The 24888-nt window shown below is 40.4% G+C and overlaps 1 protein-coding gene across 3 annotated transcripts in view; it reads left to right on the forward strand.

The window, feature by feature from the left end:
• The window catches only part of LOC126475245 (DNA topoisomerase 2-alpha-like), a 171160-nt gene extending 151283 nt beyond the window's left edge, over nucleotides 1–19877 (forward strand). For all 3 annotated transcript variants that reach the window (XM_050102936.1, XM_050102937.1, XM_050102935.1), the window contains 3 exons: nucleotides 10314–10433; nucleotides 10525–10643; nucleotides 18645–19877. In XM_050102936.1, the coding sequence (XP_049958893.1) occupies nucleotides 10314–10433; nucleotides 10525–10643; nucleotides 18645–18788 (383 nt within the window). In that variant the 3' untranslated portion in view covers nucleotides 18789–19877. The remainder of the gene's footprint in view (nucleotides 1–10313; nucleotides 10434–10524; nucleotides 10644–18644) is intronic.
• The last annotated feature ends 5011 nt before the right edge of the window (nucleotides 19878–24888 follow it).

Raw genomic sequence — 24888 nt, forward strand, 5'->3', positions numbered from 1 at the left:
CAGTATTATTATTATTAAAATAGCTAACCTAAGACTTATATATATATATATATATATATATATATATATATATATATATATATATATATATATATATATATAAACAAAGATGAGGTGACTTACCGAACGAAAGCGCTGGCAGGTCGATAGACACACAAACATACACACAAAATTCAAGCTTTCGCAACAAACTGTTGCCTCATCAGGAAAGAGGGAAGGAGAGGGGAAGACGAAAGGAAGTGGGTTTTAAGGGAGAGGGTAAGGAGTCATTCCAATCCCGGGAGCGGAAAGACTTACCTTAGGGGGAAAAAAGGACAGGTATACACTCGCACACACGCACATATCCATCCACACATACAGACACAAGCAGACATATTTAAATATGTGCGTGTGTGCGAGTGTATACCTGTCCTTTTTTCCCCCTAATGTAAGTCTTTCCGCTCCCGGGATTGGAATGATTCCTTACCCTCTCCCTTAAAACCCACTTCCTTTCGTCTTCCCCTCTCCTTCCCTCTTTCCTGATGAGGCAACAGTTCGTTGCGAAAGCTTGAATTTTGTGTGTATGTTTGTGTTTGTTTGTGTGTCTATCGACCTGCCAGCGCTTTCGTTCGGTAAGTCACCTCATCTTTGTTTTTATATATAATTTTTCCCACGTGGAATGTTTCCTTCTATTATTTATATTTATATATATATATATATATATATATATATATATATATATATATACACACACACACACACACACACACACACACACACACACACACACACACACTTCTCTTGTAATCTGTCCGGTGAACATATTTTCACGTTTCCCACCATGTGTCGTAATCTCTAGCTGTTCAAGTAGATCTGATTTTCTCCCTTTATCCTGTACGCACAAAATTCCAAAAAAAGAGTGCCCAGTTTTATGTATGTGCATAACTAGAGCCACTTTTTCAAAATTAAAAAGCTTTAAAGTGTCTCTGAATTCCTTGTACCTCAACTTGAAGAAGCTACCATTCTGATTGACATAATTCATTTTGTAATAGTTACACTGAATTTTGTAGACACCAGCTTTATAATATTTGTCAACCCCTGTTTTAAATTATTACTCAATATATATCATGATGTGTTTTTGGTTGAAAATGCAACTTCAACTTTAAACTGCTTAACAATCTTAGCTACATTCAGAGATAAATTACTAAAATACAGAATTTTGACACTCTTTTAACATTCCAGATGGCATTCCAGTTTACTATCATGCAATGTTTCTTACCTTTCTATGTTTTCATGATATCCATTAGCTCTGTCTTGCTGTCTTATAGTGTTCATCATTATCATTCTATTCTGTTTACTCGTTGGGACTTAAGCACTACTTACGAGAGTGCATAGGGTGGCAAGCTTTTGGCCATTTAGATGACATGTTATTATGTATCAAAATATTTGTTGTTGTCGACTTCCTGTATATTTTGAAGGCTCACCTACTATCTTGCTCCTTGATATTTAAATCAAGGCATTGATATTCACCATTATTTCCTTGTTCGATGTGGAATTCAGTTTTATTGTTGAGCTGATTGGAGCCATCTTACTTAAATACAAGAGATTATCTCAACAAGAAATTCCAGACTCTCTTTGCAGAATGTTCTTTAAAAATAACTAATTCTCTTTTAACTGTAAATTTTATGTACAAAGAGACAGACTGGGTGTGAGCTCCATCATATCCAGAACTATAGTGGGCATTATTATTAATCATCTGGAAAAGAAAATTTCCATTAATGTGGAGCACCCTGTCAGTAAAATATTGAGATGCAAGTGCTATGTGGATGATATCTTTTTCTTAATAGATTGAGGGAAAGGGGAATTGTGGTAATTCTTGATAAATTTAATGATTTGAGCGATAAAATTGACTTCACTGTCGAACAAGAAAAGAGTGGTGAACTGCAATTCCTTGACCTAAATATAGTGAAACAAGGTGGTAGGCACACCATCAAAGTGTATAGTGAGCCGACAGTGACAAATGTTTTTGGCAAACAATAGCTCTCGTCATCAAAATGAGCAAAAACTTTCCACTCTTCAGTTTAGTAAATATAACATTAAGTCCTAATGAGTAAATGAGATAGAATTACTGAGCTGAATATTATAAGACAGCTAGACAGAGCTGATGGACACCATGAAAACATAGTAAATAAATTAATACGAGGGTCGTTCAATAATTAAAAAGACAAATTGGTCTGGGGAAAAGCTGTTAGTAAGTCAAGTTTGGTACTTTTATGACTTTAAGTAGCATCGTTGGGATGAGCCCTGGTCAGCTGATGTGTTAGCAGTGTTTTGTTCATAACCTCAAAAATACATTCCAAGATGGGGAGTCCTCTTGAAATGTCCACATTAGTTTGAACATAGTTCTGTTATTCGTTCTTTACTTGTGGAATGTGAGAAACCAGTGAATATATGCTGTAGAATGTCTAAAGCTTATGGTGAAGGTTGTATGAATTGTGCAAATTTTTACAAGTGGGTAGAGCAGTTCAAAAAATGGTTGTGACTCAGTGACTGACGAATACAATTCTGGCCGACCAGTTGCAGTTTCAACACTCTCCCTTGAAAGTCGAATTGATGACATTATTCATGCCAACCGCGATGTGACTGGAAATGATAGTTCATAAGGTTCAAGTTAGTACTGGTACAGTTCATAACATTATTTGTAACAAGCTGAAGTACCGCAAAATGTGGAGGGAGTTGATGCGGCTTCACAAGGAGACAAGATTGAGAGTGTGCACAGAGCTAAAGGAACATTATGAAAGAGAAGGTGAGCACTTCCTCAACAAAATATTAACATGTGATGAAACTTGGGTTCACTATTATGAGCCAGAATCAAAAGTCATAGAGTGCAGGCACACCAGCTCACCTGTCAAGAAAAAAATTCAAAACCCAAGCATCAACAGGAAAAGTCATGTTAACAGTGGTTTGGGATGCTGAAGGTCCAGTTTTTTTGTGATTATCTCGAAGGGCAGCGTACAATGAACAGCCGAAACTACTTGGATTTGCTTTTAAACAATGTGAAGCCAGCCATGAGAGGGAGACAACGTACACTCCTGGAAATGGAAAAAAGAACACATTGACACCGGTGTGTCAGACCCACCATACTTGCTCCGGACACTGCGAGAGGGCTGTACAAGCAATGATCACACGCACGGCACAGCGGACACACCAGGAACAGCGGTGTTGGCCGTCGAATGGCGCTAGCTGCGCAGCATTTGTGCACCGCCGCCGTCAGTGTCAGTCAGTTTGCCGTGGCATACGGAGCTCCATCGCAGTCTTTAACACTGGTAGCATGCCGCGACAGCGTGGACGTGAACCGTATGTGCAGTTGACGGACTTTGAGCGAGGGCGTATAGTGGGCATGCGGGAGGCCGGGTGGACGTACCGCCGAATTGCTCAACACGTGGGGCGTGAGGTCTCCACAGTACATCGATGTTGTCGCCAGTGGTCGGCGGAAGGTGCACGTGCCCGTCGACCTGGGACCGGGCCGCAGCGACGCATGGATGCACGCCAAGACCATAGGATCCTACGCAGTGCCGTAGGGGACCGCACCGCCACTTCCCAGCAAATTAGGGACACTGTTGCTCCTGGGGTATCGGCGAGGACCATTCGCAACCGTCTCCATGAAGCTGGGCTACGGTCCCGCACACCGTTAGGCCGTCTTCCGCTCACGCCCCAACATCGTGCAGCCCGCCTCCAGTGGTGTCGCGACAGGCGTGAATGGAGGGACGAATGGAGACGTGTCGTCTTCAGCGATGAGAGTCGCTTCTGCCTTGGTGCCAATGATGGTCGTATGCGTGTTTGGCGCCGTGCAGGTGAGCGCCACAATCAGGACTGCATACGACCGAGGCACACAGGGCCAACACCCGGCATCATGGTGTGGGGCGCGATCTCCTACACTGGCCGTACACCACTGGTGATCGTCGAGGGGACACTGAATAGTGCACGGTACATCCAAACCGTCATCGAACCCATCGTTCTACCATTCCTAGACCGGCAAGGGAACTTGCTGTTCCAACAGGACAATGCACGTCCGCATGTATCCCGTGCCACCCAACGTGCTCTAGAAGGTGTAAGTCAACTACCCTGGCCAGCAAGATCTCCGGATCTGTCCCCCACTGAGCATGTTTGGGACTGGATGAAGCGTCGTCTCACGCGGTCTGCACGTCCAGCACGAACGCTGGTCCAACTGAGGCGCCAGGTGGAAATGGCATGGCAAGCCGTTCCACAGGACTACATCCAGCATCTCTACGATCGTCTCCATGGGAGAATAGCAGCCTGCATTGCTGCGAAAGGTGGATATACACTGTACTAGTGCCGACATTGTGCATGCTCTGTTGCATGTGTCTATGTGCCTGTGGTTCTGTCAGTGTGATCTGACCCCAGGAATGTGTCAATAAAGTTTCCCCTTCCTGCGACAATGAATTCACGGTGTTCTTATTTCAATTTCCAGGAGTGTAGATCTCAGAGGAGAGGTGTGATTCTGCAGCAAGACAACACACATTCTCATATTGCTCAACTAACCCGTGAAACCACCGACAAAATAGGCTGGGAAGTACTGCCTCATCCCCATTACAATCCTGATTTAGCACCTAGTGATTTTCATTTGTTTGGTGCACTGAAGAGGTTCGAGGACAACCAGGACGTGAAAAAGTTTGTGGGGAAATTGATTCAAACATAAAGATAAAGAGGTCTTTGCAGCCGGAATTAAAAAGCTTATAGCCCGTTGGAACAAGTGCATAAATGTTCAAGGGGATTATGTTGAAAAGTAGAAAAAGGTATTGTTTTGTAAAAATAAATGCTTGTTTTTTCCAGACCAATTTGTCTCTTGAATTATTGAATGACCCTAGTACATAAGAAGCAGTGCACACAAGTGAATTGCAATTCCACACACATTACAAGAGTCAAGATTCTGTACTTCAGTACTTTGTCTCAGAAAGAAGTTAGCATTTTTAAGCAGTTTGAAGTCACATTTTAAACCAATAACTGATTATGATATGAATTCAGAAATAATTTAAAACAAGATTAATAAATATGATAAAGTTATAGTTGAGTCAGCATAAGCTGATCCCTGACAGTTACAGCAAACTGGGTGCTGCAGCTTCACGGGCCTACCCTCAATCAGTAATGTAACACGATTTTGTAAATGTCTACATGGCACTGCCCTGCCTTACTGTTGCCACAGCTCTGTAGACGGCTACTGTTTTCGCCTGCAGCAGTTAGCGTTTCTCAGTTGCGAGCTGAAAAACAGTGCTGTGAACTCTCAGAATTCATCTTAACGCCATCTCGACTATAGTATCTGTAAAATTCAATGTAACAATTGTAATACAACTACAGGCTGGTAGATCTTTCAAGTTGAGGTACAAGGAAACTTGGAGATGCTTTAGAGCTCAATAATTTCGGAAAATTGGCTGTAGCCATGCACATTCATGAAACAGGCAACTCTTTGTTGGGAATTCTGTACATACAGCATAAGGGTTGTAAATTAGTACTAATGGAACAGTTGCAGTTATGATACGTACTGGGGAAAAGAAAATACATTGAATGATCAGATTACAACAGATGCAAACAGCTTCTTTGAAAGTTTAGAGATCTATTGGAACTTTTTATTGGTTCAGTTTTTTATGATACAGCACAAATTGTGCAACTGATACTGGATAGGTCAAGAAAAGTTGCAATAGTACATAGTATGATCAAATAATGGTTGTATTAAAATTAGATGCTTATTCTTCAAATTTAATTTTCAAGTAACTTTTTGTGTGTGTGTGTGTGTGTGTGTGTGTGTTTTACATATTCAGAAATTCTTTTACAGAATAGGAACAGAGCTTTGTTATAAATTTTAAATGTAGATATATAGCAATATTTCTTTCCTGTGGTACCTTATTGTGCAGTATTACACCTATGTTAATTATGTTTCTCTGATAGGCTGTTCTGTCCTGTAATATTTCTGGTGTATATTTCATATCTGTATGGTCAATAGTTACATATATTTTTATTCTGTAGTTGCCTGTTTTCAAGAGGTTGTCTCTAGTGAACAAGATAGTTTCATAAATCGATAAACTTGGAACTTTCAAAACATAAAAAAGAGATTTACAGGACTCCATCTTTTTGAGGCCACAAATTATTCGTAGAGCTCTTTTTTTCTATTCTAAACACTTTTATTCTGTGAGTTGATCCCACATCCAAGCAGTGAGTGGAACTGCACACAGTATGCTGGCAATACTGTTTTTGACTTCAATATTCTTAAACGGTAGCACATGGCTTAAAGTTTCCTAGATAAGTTATTTGTGTGTGTGTGTGTGTGTGTGTGTGTGTGTGTGTGTGTGTGTGCGCGCGCGCACTCCACTTTAAATATTGCTGAACCCACATATCCAAAAAAAAAAAAAAATTGTGACAACTTTTTCCTGGAGATCATTTTTTAATTGTGCATAAATAGACATTTGATTAGATGGAGGAAATGAGTGAAAGTCCACACACACAGTTTTTTCAGTATTTACAATGAGTTTGGTTTTGAAGAAGCACTCAGAAAATCTTTCCATAGAAAATCTTTCCATAGAACTTGTTGACTGCGAGTTTTCTTGGCTTTATCCTGTGCTGGGGATAGTTTTTTGTGGATTTATGTATTCAACAGAGTTGTCCACATAAATCATGAAGAGTGGCGGACCTAAGATTGAGCCCTGCAGTACATCATATTTTATTGGTAATTGACTAGAAAGGAAGGAGTTGCTTCTTATTTTATTCTTAGTGTTTAATTCATACTGAAGTGATACCTTCCGCCTGCAGTTTTTCAGGTACAAACACAACCAGCTGTCTGCTATACCTCATTACTTCTCGTCTTTCTAATTTTTCAAGCGGATAGACATGGTCCGGGATGTTGAAACCTTTTCGGCGGGTCTAGAAAAATACATGCAACTAATTTATGTTGATCAAGAGATTTTAAAGCACAATCTACGAAAATCACTGTCAGTGCAGATTTAGACTTTCGAAAACCATGTTGTACAGTAAGAGAAGAATATTTAGTTATGAAACTTAAAAGGCTGTCATAAAGTTTTTACAGAATTTTAGAGAAGGAATTTAACTGTGACACAGTTCGGTAGTTTGCTGTGTTAAAACAATGGTGAAACTTTTGCTATTTTGAAAACATCCGGAAACACAGCAGTTTCTAGAGCGAGTTTGAACATTTTTGCCAGCAGCTTTGCTATGTGGTGAACACATGCTTTTAATATGAAATCAGGTACTTCACCAAGGCCACGTGACATTATATTCCTTAATTATTTAATTTTACGTATAATTTCATTGGGATTTATTTTATAAACATACACTATGTAATCTAAAGTATCCAAACACCCCCCAAAAACATACATTTTTAATATTAGGTTCATTGTGCTGCCACCTACTGCCAGGTACTCCGTCTTAGCAACCTCAGTGGTCATTAGACATGGTGAGAGAGCAGAATGGGGTACTACACAGAACTCATGAACTTCGAACGTGGTCAGGTGATTGGGTGTCACTTGTGTCATACGTCTGTATGCGAGATTTCCATGCTCTTAAACATCCCTAGGTCCACTGCTTCTGATGTGATGGTGAAGTGGAAACATAAAGGGACACATACAGAACAAAAGCGCACAGCCCAATCTCGCCAACAGTTGAAGAGGGTCGTAATGTGTAATAAGCAGACATCTCTCCAGACCATCGCACAGGAATTCCAAACTGCATCAGGATCTGTTGCAAGTACTATGACAGTTAGGCAAGAGGTGAGAAAATTTGGATTTCATGGTCAAGCAGCTGCTCATAAGCCACACATTGCACTGGTAAATGCCAAATGACACCTCGCTTGGTGTAAGGAACATGCACATCGGACAATTGAACAGTGGAAAAACGTTGTGTGGAGTGACGAATTACGGTACACAATGTGGTGATCCGATGGCAGGGTGTGTGGGTGTGGCGAATGCCCAATAAACGTCATCTTCCAGCGTGTGTAGTGCCATCAGTAAAATTCGGAGGTGGTGGTGTTATGGTGTGGTCATGTTTTTCATGGAGGGACAGGCCTACATTGTTGTTTTGAGAACCTTATTGCTTTCCACTGTTGTAGAGCAATTCGGCAATGGTGACTGCATCTTTCAGCATGATCGAGCACCTGTTCATAATTCACGGCCTGTGGTGGAGTGGTTACACGACAATAACAGCCCTGTAATGGACTGGCCTGCACATAGCCCTGACCTGAATCCTACAGAACGCCTTTGGGATGTTCTGGAATACCAACTTTGTGCCAGACCTCACTGACTGACATCGATACCTCTCCTCTCTTGCAGCACTCTGTGAAGAATGGGCTTCCATTCCCCAGGAAACCCTCCAGCACATGATTGAACATATGCCTGCGAGAGTGAATGCTGTCATCAAGGCTAAGGGTGTGCCAACACCATATTGAATTCCAGCATTACTGATGGAGGGCACCATGAACCAGCAAGTCATTTTCAGCCAGGTGTCCGAATACTTTTGATCAGTGTGTATATGGGGGCATCCTAGATTACCAATTTGCTGGGGTGTGTGGGATCAGTCCTTTACAATTTATTTGAATGAAGTCTTCAGCTAGTGAAGTGAAGTGAAGTGTTCATTGAATTTTGTCATGACTGATTTAGAGTCTGACTTTTGAGCCCTCTAATGTTAATGACTTCTTTTTTTAAACTGAGCTACAAGTTTCTTTCTAACTCTTGATATTGAACTCATTGTGTTAGATGAGTTCCTTATTCCACATAATTTTTGACCCTCTGACTGCTCTAGCATAGATTCTTTTGTAGGATTCAGTATAATCTGAAAATTCTTGTGTAACTGTATTTCTTACAACAATACTACAGAAATATTCCTCTCACTGGAAATTTTTATGCCTTTATTTACCCATTGCTTATTGTTGTTCAGTTTTACTGTTTTTCTTTTGGAAGCCACATTAAAATAATATAGATAGATATTCTGAAAACTCATGTACATGCTATCGACAGTGCTCTGAATGCAGATGCTTTCCCAATTTTCCTTAGACAGTAAGAAAATAAAAATTCTGATGTTATCTACCTGTTGGCATTTATGTACACAGCACACGGCAGCCTTGCCTCATTCTAACTATAGTCCATGTTCAGTACTCTACTTATGAATTTGTGACTTGTACCTTAGGTGAATATTTGGTTAATGATGGCGTATGTATGTTCTGTTAATCTTGTTGCACAGTGTATTGTGGGGATGCTACTGAATGTGTTGGTTATATTTATAAAAGCATCTCTGGTACTGTTGTCTTTTGAAATTCAGTATTGAAATTGCCACAAAGCACTGCCTTCATATGTAATGCACAGTGAAGTTTTGTAGCTTTGTTCGTCGAAAATTTTCAAATTCAACTATTGGAACCGGGCAGTTTAAGAGCCTCTCAAAAACTTTGAAAATAGTTTCTTGGCTATTTAATCCTATTTTGTATTTTTCGTCTTCGAAACAAGTACTTGGTGATTGATACCCGTTAAGTATATGTTTAAAACGGTGGTAGAAATTTTCTTTAGTTATTCATAAAATGTTCCAGACTAATAACAGACTGCAACTCCTCATAATAAAGTCTTGCAACTACCATTCACCCCGAGTCAACAATTCCCTCTGATTGACCGAACACCAGGCCTTATATGGCTTATTGGCAGTGTGTGCTTTTTACAATATTATTGTAATAATGACTCTTTGTAATTTGTAGTGGGTAGAAACTCGCACAAATGAATTTACATGTGAGAGAATGATCTACAAGAGAACTAAGATGTTGCAGTGTAAACTTCTCAGGTGACCATCAGAAGCACAAACTTAGTCACCAAAACAAATACACTCCAAAATAGACAGTTTCTGGGAGAGAAATGGTTGATGTTTGTGGTGTGGGATTAAGGGAGGGAGATAGACCACATTATCTGTCTGTCTTGCCACAAAATGGATTGCGAGTCTTGGCTTCAGTTCTGCTCAGAGCTTTAGATTCATGTAGCTTGTAGGAGAACTTATGTGGAGCTTGGAAGAGGGAAAGCTGTGTGAGAAGTCTGTGGAACATGATCGTCTCAGTTGCATCCTGAATATTGAACGCAACAAATACTGAACATAACTTAAGGGTACTTTGTGTTATAATTTTCTGTTAACTTCAGGTTTATGTAAGTTATTTCACTAATCTGCATGTATTACAATTATATAAATTACTGCTGTTTGTGGCAATTTGGAGTTACCTACATTTTTGTCGTCATAGTAGCCTGTATGCCGTTCTCAGAATCCTTTATCATCTTATTTTTCAGAGCAAAGAACTTCAGATGACATGTTTGACTCACTTATGCAGTCAGGCTCGACTGATAAGCCTTCTGCAGAGCAGATGGAATTATCACATTCAGATGATGACAAGAAGAAGAAGAAGAAAGGTAAGAGTTCTACAGTTCTCTTGTAGAAACAAGAAAGTCAGGTCTGTACTCGATAATGTTGCTAACAGTTACCATTTTATATGACTCAAAGGTCCAGCTAAAAAGAAAGATACAACACAAAAAGCTCCAAAGCAACCTCGACCAGCCAAGAAGAAAAAGAAGAGCCTTTCAGGGTCTGATTCAGAGGATATGTTTGAGCCAAAGAAGAAGGTATGTTATTCAGTTCATTCAAAGTTGTGCATGTATGTTAAAGGGTCGGAGATTTACTTGTTGCAGTGTTCATTGTCCTAGTTCTGATTACTTGTGTTGTATATGATGTCTGTTGAAAAACTTCTGGAACTTTGTACGCAAAATTTTTGCTGGATCCCACAGAGTACCCTCTGCAAATTTTCATTTATCTCATCTATTCTTGCAAATCTTCGTCCTTTCAACAGGGTTTTCAACTTTGGGAATAAAATAAAGTCCGCTGGTGCCAGGTCTGGAGAGTACTTAGGATGAGATAGCACAGTGGTTTCATTTTTGTGCAGCAGTCACGCACCAAAAGCGATGAATGTGCAGATACGTTGTCGTGATGCAAGAGCCATGAATTGTCTCACCACATTTCAGGCCGTTTCCTTCTCACATTTTCTTGCAGGCATTGGAACACATCCCAATAATACTATCGATTAACAGTTTCTTCCTGTGGCACAATCTCATAATGAACTAATCCTTCAATTTTGGTCTTGGAGAATCTTTCCCAACCCATTGTGATGATTGAGTCTTGGTCTCGTCATCATAACCATAGACCCATGTCTCATCACCAGTTATGATTCTCTTAAGGTACATCTAGTTCTCATTTGCGCGATCGAAAAGCTCTTCACAGATTGCGAGGCAAAGGTCTTTCTGGTCTTGACTCATGAGCCGTAGGATGAACTTGACAGGAACACGATGCATTCCAGGATGTCAGGATTTCATGTTATGATCCAACTGAAATGTTACTCTTCTTCTGCAATATCTCGGACAGTCAGACTTCAATTGGCATGCACAGTTTCATTGACATTCCTGACATGAGCATTGTCGGTAGACATCAAAGGGTGCCCTGAACAAGACGCACCTTAACTTCCGTCCAGCCATTTTTAAAACCTGTGAACCATTCGTAACACTGATTATAGCTTAAGCACTCGTCACCGTAGGCTACTTGCACCATTTGACGTGTCTCTGTAAAGGTTTTCTTGAGTTTCACATAAAAGTTAATGCAGAGCGTTGTTCCTCTAACTCTGCCATCTCGAAATTCGCGAACTGTGTGACAACATTCTACTCTGTACAGCACTGAACAATAACTAACAGCCATACAAAAAGGAAATTTCCAGCAATTACACATTAAATACAGGTCTGTGCAGTGATGCCAACTGCATTTTGCACCAACACCCATCGGCATGAAATTACGAATGTTTTGGAAATTTTTGAACAGACCTCATATAGTGGCATTACTTCTAAAAGACAGTCGTCACTTGCGTATCACATACTGATTATAATGATGGCTTCTTCCACCTCAGGAAGTCATTGACTATGGGCCATATGGTAACTGTATAGAGCAGCTCTGGACCCACATATTCTTTCACATGTTCAGTTATATATAGCAATCACACATTGCTTAGGAGTATTTCTTCTAATGGTCATTTATTCCTTTCTGACTTGCCATGTACCAGCTTAAAGATGTTCTTGTTAGAAATGTTATGGGCCTTCATGATAAAAGCCGACACCATGCTTTTTGATTAGATGGTGTTGTTTCTCAGTTTTCAATAGTAATCAAGCATATATGCATGTTACATTTCAGTGAATCTTCCTTCCTTTTACACTGTTTTCTCTATGTACATTGTTCATCTGTAGCTTGAGCCACATTATTTGTTTGGTGAGATGAGTCTGGCATAAGTACCACATGACGAGTTCTTGAAGCTGATGTTTGGTGGTTGTTGCCTTGATGCAAATAGCTTTGGCATTTTTGAGGGCTTTGGTATTGGTAAGCTGGGGCACTATTCGATATCGTTCATACCGATCGGCGCAGTAGGTTAGTCTTGGTACTGTAACCATTTTTGGTTATATATCTATATCAGTAAGCTTCTGAGACCTATTACCGAACGGTCCTCCAGCAGATTTTTCAACAACTGTACCGAGAGGTTTTGGATTTCGGTGTAGCCCTGTCAGTTGGTTAGCTATGGTTTATTTACACCTATAATTTGTTATTTTAAACATATTGAGCAGTTCTAGCTTTGGATTTAGTGATTGTGTTGCTAAAGAATCACAACAGGACATGTCCAGTTGGAAAGCGAGTTCATAATAGACTACCGTATTTACTCGAATCTAAGCCACACCTTTTTTCCGGTTTTTGTAGTCCAAAAAACCGCCTGCGGCTTAGAATCGAGTGCAAAGTAAGCGGAAGTTCTGAAAAATGTTGGTAGGTGCCGCCACAACTAACTTCTGCCGTCGAATATATGTAGCGCTGCACAGGCATGCTTTACAGGCATAAAGATAAATACTGGCGCCAAAACCTCCGCGTCAGTAAATATATTTAAAAAAAAGGTGGAAGACAACATTTCTTCTCCGCCCCGAGTTTCGACCACTGCATTTTATACATTATCCAACGAAGCAAATACAAATTCCGTATTGTTCATCTTCGAATGTAGCAGCATTTCAGTGTACTACGAAAATCCGACTGGCAAGACTGTTTGGGATATTTGTCAATATGACCAACTCTACATTCTGAATTTTTTCTTACCTGTGAGAAGAGATGGTTGCAAATAGGAACTTTTATGAATTGTGAATCATATGCAGTATTCTCTTCGCCATAAGAATAATACAAATATAAACATTTTGCCATGTATTCTTTCGTGTTTGCTGCTATCTCATTTAAATCCTGTCTGCCTAATAAACTACGAAATTAGGGTGAGACAGCAGCAAATGCGGAAGAATATACATATCGTGTCATGTTTATATTCTTATTCCTAATAGTGATACAGTCAGAAATGAAGCAGCAATTGACTAGATTTTTAAATCTAAGATGACTCTAAATTTCTGTGCAGAATTTAATGTACTAAAGAGGCGCCTGTAAAGATTTTCAAACCGAGAAAAATTTTCGCTAAACTCTCCTTCAGAACGTCTTCTATCATAAGCAGTCTATTATTTGGTTCTTGTTGATCATTATCAAAGAAAGCAGCAGTGTAAGTAACAACAAATAGCAGTATCTTGCCATTGTTTTGCTAATGAGACGATTCCTCTCTTCTTTTTTTATTGTAAGCGGCGGGAGCGCGCACAAAAGCAAGCCATGCCGCGAGCGGGGACAGGCCGTAAACACTCATTATCAGAATGTGACAAACAATGCATGACACAGTACAGTAATGCATTTTCAGCATAGAGTGACGTAAACACCTATAACAAAGAGATCGCCACTTACCAGATCAAAGCAAAATAGGCAATCAATTCAAACCAGACGAAGCACGTGAAAAAGGAAAGGTAGCCGTATAAATACGGACGGAGCGCGTGGCGCATAGCAATGGCTACCTAGTAAAGCTTAATTGCTAAGCTTACGACTCGAACCTACTGTAGCTGTATTGGCATTCATTCCACCTAAATTGTGTCTCATATTACAATGGACCAACTTTGTTTCGATTTGGTGGTGCGGCCTAAAACTTTCCTCTCCCCTTGAATTTCGAGTCTCAAATTTCAGGTGCGGCTTAGATTCGGGTAAAATTTTTTCCCTGATTTCGAGTCTCATTTTTCAGGTGCGGCTTAGATTCGAGTGCGACTTAGATTCGAGTAAATACGGTACTTTCCTTTTATTAGAAATATGATTAGGTTTGGTTGTTACTGTAAATGATTACAACATTAAAAAATCTCAAAGTATCTGTTGTTTTTATGCAATTAAGAGTTTAAAGATCATTAAATATCAAGACATCAGCTCTTCTTACGTATATTACATGAGCGTTACCTAAAATTTACTAGTGACTCCGTGTACTCTTTTTCCACATATGGTTTACTTATTAATTATCGAAACGTGTTTAAAACTTGTTATGATGCAAAGGAATTTTGTGAAGTCTGATTGAGGAAACCTTCCAAAATTTAATTCATTTTTGGCTTATGCCCGCATCATTTGTCAAAGAAGACAGCCAGTATCTCTCTCGAACGGAATTAACATAAAATAAAGCTCCTACAGCATGAGAGTTGAAGTAGCAAAGTTGCTAAAGCGGCAAACTGCTTTGGCAAAGGGTGTAGGTTTGTATACCACTGAATACACTCTCTCATATATATATATATATATATATATATATATATATATAGGAAACATTCCACGTGGGAAAAATATATCTAAAAACAAAGATGTAGTGACTTACCAAATGAAAGTGCTGGCAGGTCGACAGACACACAAACACAAACATACACACAAAATTCAAGCTTTCGCAACAAACTATTGCCTCATCAGGAAAGAGGGAAGGAGAGGGAAAGACGAAAGGATGTGGGTTTTAAGGGAGAGGGTAAGGAGTCACTCCAATCCCGGGAGCGGAAAGACATACCTTAGGGGGAAAAAAGGACGGGTATACACTCGTGCACACACACACATATCCATCCACACTTATACAGACACAAGCAGACATATTTAAAGACCTGTCTGCTTGTGTCTGTATATGTGTGGATGGATATGTGTGTGTGTGCGAGTGTATACTCGTCCTTTTTTCCCCCTAAGGTATGTCTTTCCGCTCCCGGGATTGGAATGACTCCTTACCCTCTCCCTTAAAACCCACATCCTTTCGTCTTTCCCTCTCCTTCCCTCTTTCCTGATGAGGCAACAGTTTGTTGCGAAAGCTTGAATTTTGTGTGTATGTTTGTGTTTGTTTGTGTGTCTGTCGACCTGCCAGCACTTTCATTTGGTAAGTCACTACATCTTTGTTTTATATAGGGAAACATTCCACGTGGGAAAAATATATCTAAAAACAAAGATGATGTGACTTACCAAACGAAAGCGCTGGCAGGTTGATACACACAAAATTCAAGCTTTCGCAACCAACGGTTGCTTCATCAGGAAAGAGGGAAAGACGAAAGGATGTGGGTTTTAAGGGAGAGGGTAAGGAGTCATTCCAATCCCGGGAGCGGAAAGACTTACCTTAGGGGGAAAAAAGGACAGGTATACATTCGCGCGCACACACACATATCCATCCACACATATACAGACACAAGCAGACATATTTAAAGGCAAAGAATTTGGGCAGAGATGTCAGTCGAGGCGGAAGTGCAGAGGCAAAGATGTTGTTGAATGACTGGTGAGGTATGAGTGGCAGCAACTTGAAATTAGCGGAGACTGAGGCCTGGTGGATAACGGGAAGAGAGGATATATTGAAGGGCAAGTTCCCACATCCTGAGTTTGGATAGGAAGTATCTAGATAACCCGGACGGTGTAACGCTGTGGCAAGATGTGCTGGCCGTGCACCAAGGCATGTTTGGCCACAGGGTGATCCTCATTACCAACAAACACTGTCTGCCTGTGTCCATTCATGCGAATGGACAGTTTGTTGCTGGTCATTCCCACATAGAAAGCGTCACAGTGTAGGCAGGTCAGTTGGTAAATCACGTGGGTGCTTTCACACGTGGCTCTGCCTTTGATCGTGTACACCTTCCGGGTTACCGGACTGGAGTAGGTGGTGGTGGAAGGGTGCATGGGACAGGTTTTACACCGGGGGCGGTTACAAGGGTAGGAGCCAGAGGGTAGGGAAGGCGGTTTGGGGTTTTCATAGGGATGAACCAAGAGGTTACAAAGGTTAGGTGGATGGCGGAAAGACACTCTCGTTGGAGTGGGGAGGATTTAATGACGGATGGATCTCATTTCGGGGCAGGATTTGAGGGAATTGTATCCCTGCTGGAGAGCCACATTCAGAGTCTGATCCAGTCCCGGGAAGTATCCTGTCACACGTGGGGCACTTTTGGGGTTCTTCTGTGAGAGGTTCTGGGTTTGAGGGGATGAGGAAGTGGCTCTGGTTATTTGCTTCTGTACCAGGTCGGGAGGGTGGTTGCGGGATGCGAAAGCTGTTTTCAGGTTGTTGGTGTAATGGTTCAGGGATTCAGGACTGGAGCAGTTTCGTTTGCCACGAAGGCCTAGGCTGTAGGGAAGGGACTGTTTGATATGGAATGGGTGGCAGCTGTCATAATGGAGGTACTGTTGCTTGTTGGTGGGTTTGATGTGGACGGATGTGTGAAGCTGGCCATTGGACAGATGGAGGTCAACGTCAAGGAAAGTGGCATGGGATTTGGAGTAGGCCCAGGTGAATCTGATGGAACCAAAGGAGTTGAGGTTGGAGAGGAAATTCTGGAGTTCTTCTTCACTGTGAGTCCAGATCATGAAAAGTGAAGAAGTTGTGAGTCAGGATGAAGCTGGCTAAGGTGATGAAAGACGTTTTAGGTAGGGTGGCAGGAGATCAGCGTGAAAGGAAGTGCTCCATCACAGCAAGGCCCTGGATGTGTGGAATATTTGTGTATAAGGAAGTGGCATCAATGGTTACAAGGATGGTTTCCGGGGGTAACAGACTGGGTAAGGATTCCAGGCATTCGAGAAAGTGGTTGGTGTCTTTGATGAAGGATGGGAGACTGCATGTAATGGGTTGAAGGTGTTGATCTACGTAGGCAGAGATACGTTCTGTGGGGGCTTGTAATCCAAAAAACCGCCTGTGGCTTAGAATCGAGTGCAAAGTAAGCGGAAGTTCTGAGAAATGTTGGTAGGCGCCGCCACAACTAACTTCTGCCGTCGAATATATGTAGCACTACACAGGCATGCTTTGCAGGCACAAAGATAAATACTGGCGCCAAAACCTCCGCCCCGAGTTTCGACCACTGTATTTTCATACATTATCCAACGAAGTAAACACAAATTCCGTGTTGTTCATCTTCGAATGTAGCAGCATTTCAATGTACTACAAAAATCCGACTGGCAAGACTATTTGGGTTGTTTGTCAATATGGCCAACTCTACATTCTGAATTTTTTCCTACCTGTGAGAAGAGATGGTTGCTAATAGGAACTTTTATGAATTGCGAATCACATACAGTATTGTCTTCAACATAAGAATAATACGAATATAAACATTTTTCCATGTATTCTTTCGTGTTTGCTGCTATCTCATTTAAATCATGCCTGCCTAATAACCTACGAAACTAATGTGAGACAGCAGCAAATGCGGAAGAATATACGTATCCTGTCATGTTTATCTTCGTATTATTCTTATGCCTAATAGTGATACAATCAGAAATGAAGCACGGCAATTGACTAGATTTTTAAATCGAAGATGACTCTAATTTCTGTGCAGAATGTAATGTACAAAAGAGGCATCTGCAAAGATTTTCAAACGGAGAAAAGTTTTAGCTAAACTCTCGTTCAGAACATCTATCATACGCAGTCTATTATTTGGTTCTATTATCGGAATGTGACAAACAATGTGTGACACAGTACAATAATGCATTTCAGCCTTGAGTGACGTAAACACCTATAACAAAGAGAACGGCACTTATCAGATCAAAGAAAAATAAGCAACCGATTCAAACCAGACGAAGCACGCTTGACGCATAGCAATGGCTACCTAGTAAAGCTTAATTGCTAAGCTTACAACTCGAACCTACTGTAGCTGTATCGTCATTTATTCTACCTAAATTATTTCTCATATCACAATAGACCAACTTTGTTTCGATTTGGCGGTGCGGCCTAAAACTTCTCTCTCGCCTTGAATTTCGAGTCTCAAATTTCAGATGCGGCTTAGATTCGGGAAATTTTTTTTCCCTTGATTTCGAGTCTCATTTTTCAGGTGCTGCTTAGATTCGAGTAAATACGGTACTCCTACATCCACTTGTGGCTCATCGATTTCTAACTGTGACAACAGATCAGATCTGTTTTCCACATTTACAACAACACTGTCTGAGAAAGTCCTATTCCTATTTCTTCTATAACCTGTTGTCACTTCCCACCTCTCCTTTCTCTTCTCCACCCTTAACCAGTCTCATTTCATCAGTATGGTGTCTGTGACATACTTCCATGATAGGCCAAAATTGCAGGCCATTGTCGTGAAGGGCATGGGCGGTATTGTGCCAAAAATGTTATTTCCTCACTTAGAATGTAAAAAATAAATTTATTTCCCCTGTAAGTGGATTTTTTAATGTAACAAGCTAATAGGTCTGTTGTTCATTAATTTTCTGTGTTACAGAAATCAAAACAGAAGGACTCAGATGATGATTTTGAACCAGAAGTGGAAGTACAAGCTCCTAAAGTGACAACAGGTCGCGCAAGAAAACCTGTAAAGTACAGTTACAATGACGACGACGACGATGATGATGATAGTGATTTTTAATTCCTGTCTACTTATTGGTTTTAATGCTGTTTTACTGCCCTTCTCATTCTGTCTTCTTTAATTTAAGACAGAGTACTGTAGTTGTTCTCCTTCACTGATTATGTAATTGTATATAGTTTTTGAATGGTGGAGGGGAAATTCTTGACTACAAATATTCAGCATTTCCTCCATTTGTGGGATCCAGTCAGTTTACCAAACTCTGTGTGTTTTAATGACAAAGTTGAGAACACATAAGTTTTCACGGGTTCGTGACATTGTGTTGCCAACATCATTCCAGAGGCATGTGTGCAATGCCTTCCACAACTATACTTTTGTATTATATTTTATTACAGAATCTGAAAACCTCCTACTGAACAATATTTTGGAACATTGAAATTTAAGAAACATAATAGCACAAACCTGACAAAAAATAAAAAATACTGTAGAACAGTTTTTTAAAAAAGCATTCTGTCTTGTGTTGTGCAGCAGTTGTGACTGATGCAAAAAAGACTTTAAAAATGTTTCGTCTATTTAATTTTTATTTAATTCAATTATATTTGAATAGGTTCCTAATTAAGGAAGCTAGATGTTACTGTGTTCAGATGTTTGTTTCACTTGACAGTCACCAGATCAATAGTGGAGCCTTACTGTGAAAACAGTTGTAGTTACACACAGCGGTTGGGTGACATGCCAGTTTGCGAAAGACAGGCTGAGCTAATCTGAGGTCAGAAACACAAAAATTTCTTGTAATGCATTTTCAGAAATGTTTCACACAAGGCTGAAGATAATATATATTTATCATTGTCATTGTGATTGAGATTAAAGCATTTTGATCTTTTTATTTAATCACAAATATGTCTTGTTTATTTACATGGAATGTAAAAGTTATCAGTATTACTGTCTTAGTCACAATGTCTCGTATAAAGAATTTTTAATTGTTCTAAGTTTTATGTTGCTAACATTTTAATTTTACGTTATGTGCTGTTGAAGTGGTGAATGTCAAGACTGAAAATGTGTGAATTAGTGAAAGTGAAATTAAAAAATTATTTTATGTAAACTGTCATAACACTATTGTTACCTTGTAGCAATACAACCCAGACTTTATCATTGCACCTGTGTTGTGACATTATAAATCAGATTAACATATAACAGTGCACAGTTGTTAACACACATTTAATCCTCATTCAATTACCAAGACTGATGTGAGCTTTAGAGATACTTCTCAAACACAAAAACTTCCATAGGTTGTTTGGTTTGTGAATGTTCGTGAAGTGGTCATTAACAAGCAGCTGCAATTAATACATGGTGTTTACAAAAGGTTCCTTCAGCATGTCAATGGAAGAAGCATTCTGGCAAGTCACAGACATAAGTAGGTAAAATGTGATGGTGTTACAGTAGAATGTAGCAGACCAATTTCTTGTATTGATTTTGGCAGATGTGGTTTAATCATAGTAATGCTGTTCCATACTGCTTTACAGACTGATTGGTCAATGATATGATGTCAGAATATCACTATTGCTAAGCAGTATCTGTCATAGTTGTGTGGATCGTCAGCAAATGGTCCGAATGTGGAATTTAGTTTCACAGCATCAGTTGCACTTTACAGTTTATTGAGAACAGTTTAGAATGGAATGAAAATTGCTGTTTCAAACTTCATGAGGGGACCTTTACCTGAAAGTGGTCTTAATCTGTATGTGAGACTGTGAAACTACATGCCTGTGGGGGAGGAGGACTGGGTTGTTAAGACATTGTACCCATATTAAGAAGAAACAGACAGTAAATTATAACTAACCTCACTAAGGTTTCCCACAGTTTCTGCAAATTTCTTCAGAAATTGAGTGAGCTGCTTCAAAATTCTGCATCCCTCCTTGTCCAGTCTGAGCCCATACTTAATCCCATATATGGCTCACGAGATGTTAAGCCCTAACATTTTCACTTAAATTGTCACTTTTAGTAGGCGTACTCGCTAGTCATTATAAAGTACAGCGTCTGTGACTACTCTGCAATTCACACTTAAGGGGAGTTGGAATGCCCTATCCTGACAATTTTAAATTTAGTGACTTGTCTTCAGGAACTACTGTAGCCACTGACATGAAACTTTTACAGGACATTAAACTGTATATTCTGAGTATACTGAACTACAATAATTGCATTTCAGCCACTGCTTTCAGAAATTTTTTAATTACAAGGTTAAAATTTTGTGTCCTTTTTTGTATGTTATCATAAATAATTTTAATTACATATAACATTATGTTCTTCTTTTAGTTCAGTAGACTCGGGATATATATGTTATTACTTCCTGAAAATTTGAATACTCTACTCGAAGTGGTTTCTGAGATTTAGGGAAAAATGCAACAGAAAATATGAATTTTCAAGAACAGCTTCTTAAATTTCAAAAACTGTAACTCACTTAATATATGCTTAATTGTTCATTTTTAGTCACTCAGAAGCATCCTAGATTTTTCTTCTTTCTGGACTCCTTAGTGGCCAACTGTGCTGCATACTCTGCCTTATCAGTGCGAACCTTTCCCAAGTTCTCTGATGCAGTTTGCTCCAGGATTAATTCCCATATGCTGTAGCATTTTCACCCTACCAATGTTGCCATCATTAAAAGCAGTAACAGCATCACTGACCCCCCCCCCCCCCCCCAATCTCTTCATTCCAACAAAAACATTTTTGGCGAGTGAGTCCATATGAGATTATTGAATGACTCATTGGTATTTGGAGTCTACCCATGCAGACACTTCTTCAGTAATTCAGGATTTGCCAGTTCTCTGTAAATAGGTTTTATGATATCCAGGACTGCTGCTGGGATGGAATGTTTATGGCTGTATGAACTGTACTGGGAATTGTGGTAATTGCACCACAAATCAGGTCTATGAGGGCAAAGGTGGTGTAATGGTTTTTCATCAGTTGACAGTCTGTGCGTATGAATCCCGGGAAAGCCACCTCAAAGTGACCAATGAAAAGGCTGGCATAGAAAGGAGGCGTCCTTGTTCCCAAAGCCATGCCCTAGATGTGTTTGTATGTCTGCCGCGCAAAGTTATGTGCCTCGTCAAACACCACTCCTCTCCTACAAACTGAGCTTGACCAGCCTTTTTAACATGCCTCGCGCTTCAACCCTGACTACCAGAGCAATGACAATTCATGATCATGAGAACCACTCACAACAGTAGTTTTCTCAACCTCTTATCTAAGGTACCTGAACAAACCTGAATTATCTGTAATGTCCAAGGGTCTCACTTTCAGCCTGAAGCCTACATTTGATCATGCTGTTATGGTGAAGGACCTGCCTTTATACAAAATGTGAATTGGAAATACCACTTTGCAACCCAGTCCCAAAACCTTTCTAACAGCAAACCTGATGTTGAACGCTACCTTAAACAGTTTCGACCTTGATCCACCAACATTCTCTCTTAACATCCACCATTGCTTCACAACCCTTTCTCAGGCCACAACAACATGACCCTAACCTGTCGTCTGCTGAACTTCAGGCTCTTTGTTTCCTAAAAACTAGTGATTCCATTATCCTCCCCAACAGACAAGGGACCTACAACTAGCCGGCTGCTGTGGCAGAGCGGTTCTAGGCGCTTCAGTCTGGAACCGCGGTGCTGCTACGGTTGCTGATTAGAATCCTGCCTCAGGCATGGATTTGTGTGATGTCTTTAGGTAAGTTAGGTTTAAGTAGTTCTAAGTCTAGGTGACTGATGATCTCAGATGTTAAGTCCCATAGTGTTTAGAGCCATTTGAACCATTTTTGGACCTAAAACTGTGGTACTTGACCAACAGAAGTATGTGAGACTACATTATATCTGCCTTAGTTGATAAACACCTGCAACATACAGTACAGACTCCCCTCATATGTTTTTTAACATCCACTATTTCCTAGTGTGTCTGAAATCTGTGCCTGTCCCACTCCCACCACACACTGTGCTTGTCACCAATGATGCCATCTCCATCTGTACCAACATCCCCCATGTATATGATCTCTCTGCTGCTGAACATTACCTCAACCAGTGCACACCTGATTCCTTCCTGCTCACCTTAATTAACTTGCAACTCATTACCTTTGAGGGGCAGATGTACAAAAAGTGTGGGGCATGGCCATGGAAACCAGGGTGGCTCCTTCCTATGCTAACCTTTTCATGGGTTGTTTGTAGGTGGTCTTTCCTGGGATCCATATACTTTCAACTCCTGGTTTGATTAAAATACATTAAAGACATATTTGCCATATGGGCTTGTAGGGCTCTTAATACATTCGCCCAATTAAATTTTACATGGCCCTATTCTGAATCTTAATGCCACCTTCCTTGATGTTGACCTCATCCTCACTGAGCGTCAGCTAGATTTCTGTTCATATTAAACCTACTAACAAATAACAGTACTTACGTTGTGACAGTTGCTATCCTTTCCGTGTTGAAAGTTCTCTTTCACAGTGCCTTGGCATTCGAGGCAAACATTTCTTCAGCTGCACTCTCTACAGCAATACATCACCATTCTCACCAAAGCCTTCAGTGAACACAATTACTCTACCAACAGAGTTCAAAAGCAGTTTTCATACACCATCACATCCAATCCTAGCACTGCTGATCCCTCAAAAAAACAACTTAGGAGTACACCTGTTGTCACTCGGTATTATCCTGGTCTTGAATGTATTAATCAGCTGTTTCAACAAATCTGTGACTCTGTGTCCTGAAATGAGAGCCATTCTGTCCAACATATTTCCCACCACATCTAGAATAACATTTTGTTGCCTCCTCCCCTACAAACGTCTGCAATATTGTGGTCAGATCCCCTATGCTCCTTCTACCCATTTCGCTACGCAATTGCTCTTAGTCAGGTGACCGTCTCTGCTGAAAGACTGGTGCATGCACACTGCCAGCACCACCTCATTTCAAGAAAATCTGGCATATCCCTGCAGTAGTTCTTGGAAAGGGCATGCCTTGGTACAAATGTCCTTCATGAATTGCTGGTAGTATGAACACATTCCGAGGAAACATGCACATCACATGTACCACCCCTGTAACTGGAAAATCATGCTTTATCACAGGGAGAGCCATGTGCAAAAAGGCACGTCATGTACCAGCTGTTATTTATGCAAACACTGTTTACATTCTACTTTGATGTGACTACTATCAAGTTATTGGTTAAGGTCAGTTGGCACAGTCAGAAGTTGTATACTAACAACACATAATGTTGTGTTGCAGAACATGCTCTAAAATGTGACCTCATTGCCTGTTTCACCATACTTACAATCTAGGTTCTTCCCCCAGGCACCAGTTTCTCGGAACTCCACTCGTGGGAACTAGCTTTAAAATGCCCTTGGTTCTCTCAATCCATGTGGCTGTAATTTACATTAATTTCTTTGGTCTCAGCATTTCTTCTCAGTAATTGTTCTTTTCTTCACGCCCTTGTAGTCTTATGTTACTTTTAGTTTTGAGGCATATCTTTTTTCCTCCCCGTCCCCCACCACTACCACATACAATGCACATAGCTGGCCAATCTTACTAACTTGCACATGATGTTTTGTTAATAATCTGTATTACTTATTACCCTGTCTTCAACTTTCAAGGTATCCAGTAAGTCCCCCCCCCCCCCCCCCCCCCCCCCCCCCCCCCCCCCCCGCCCCCGCCCCCGACACGGCATTCAGGGCAACTTTTATTCAGGGCAACTTTTCCCCCTTCTTTCCCCTTCAACCCTTGTGATGGGAGGAGGTGCCACAGGTTCTGAGAGATTACACATTTCTTTAATCTTTACATGTGTGTTCTGCTGCAAAATGGTGAGTAATTTTTTTATCTATGCAATTATATTTATGTAGACGTCATCATTCTGTTTCGTCTTAGGCCTGATGCGTACTGCGAGCGGTATTTGCGCAAATTGTAACATTCCCTTGGAGAATGACGGATACCACTTCTGTTTTACTCAATGACTTTCTTTCAGTTGCTACGTACTTTGACGTTTCTGAGAGGAAATCACAAATCCAGTTGCACAACTGAGACGATACTCCGTAGGTACACAACTTGATTAGAAGCCATTTGTGAGGAACGGTATCAAAAGCCTTCTGGAAATCCAGAAATATTGAATTAATTTGCGATCCCATATCAATAGCACTCAAATTCCT

The sequence above is a fragment of the Schistocerca serialis genome, chromosome 4, assembly GCF_023864345.2.
Source record: "Schistocerca serialis cubense isolate TAMUIC-IGC-003099 chromosome 4, iqSchSeri2.2, whole genome shotgun sequence".
Classification (NCBI taxonomy): Eukaryota; Metazoa; Arthropoda; class Insecta; order Orthoptera; family Acrididae; genus Schistocerca; species Schistocerca serialis.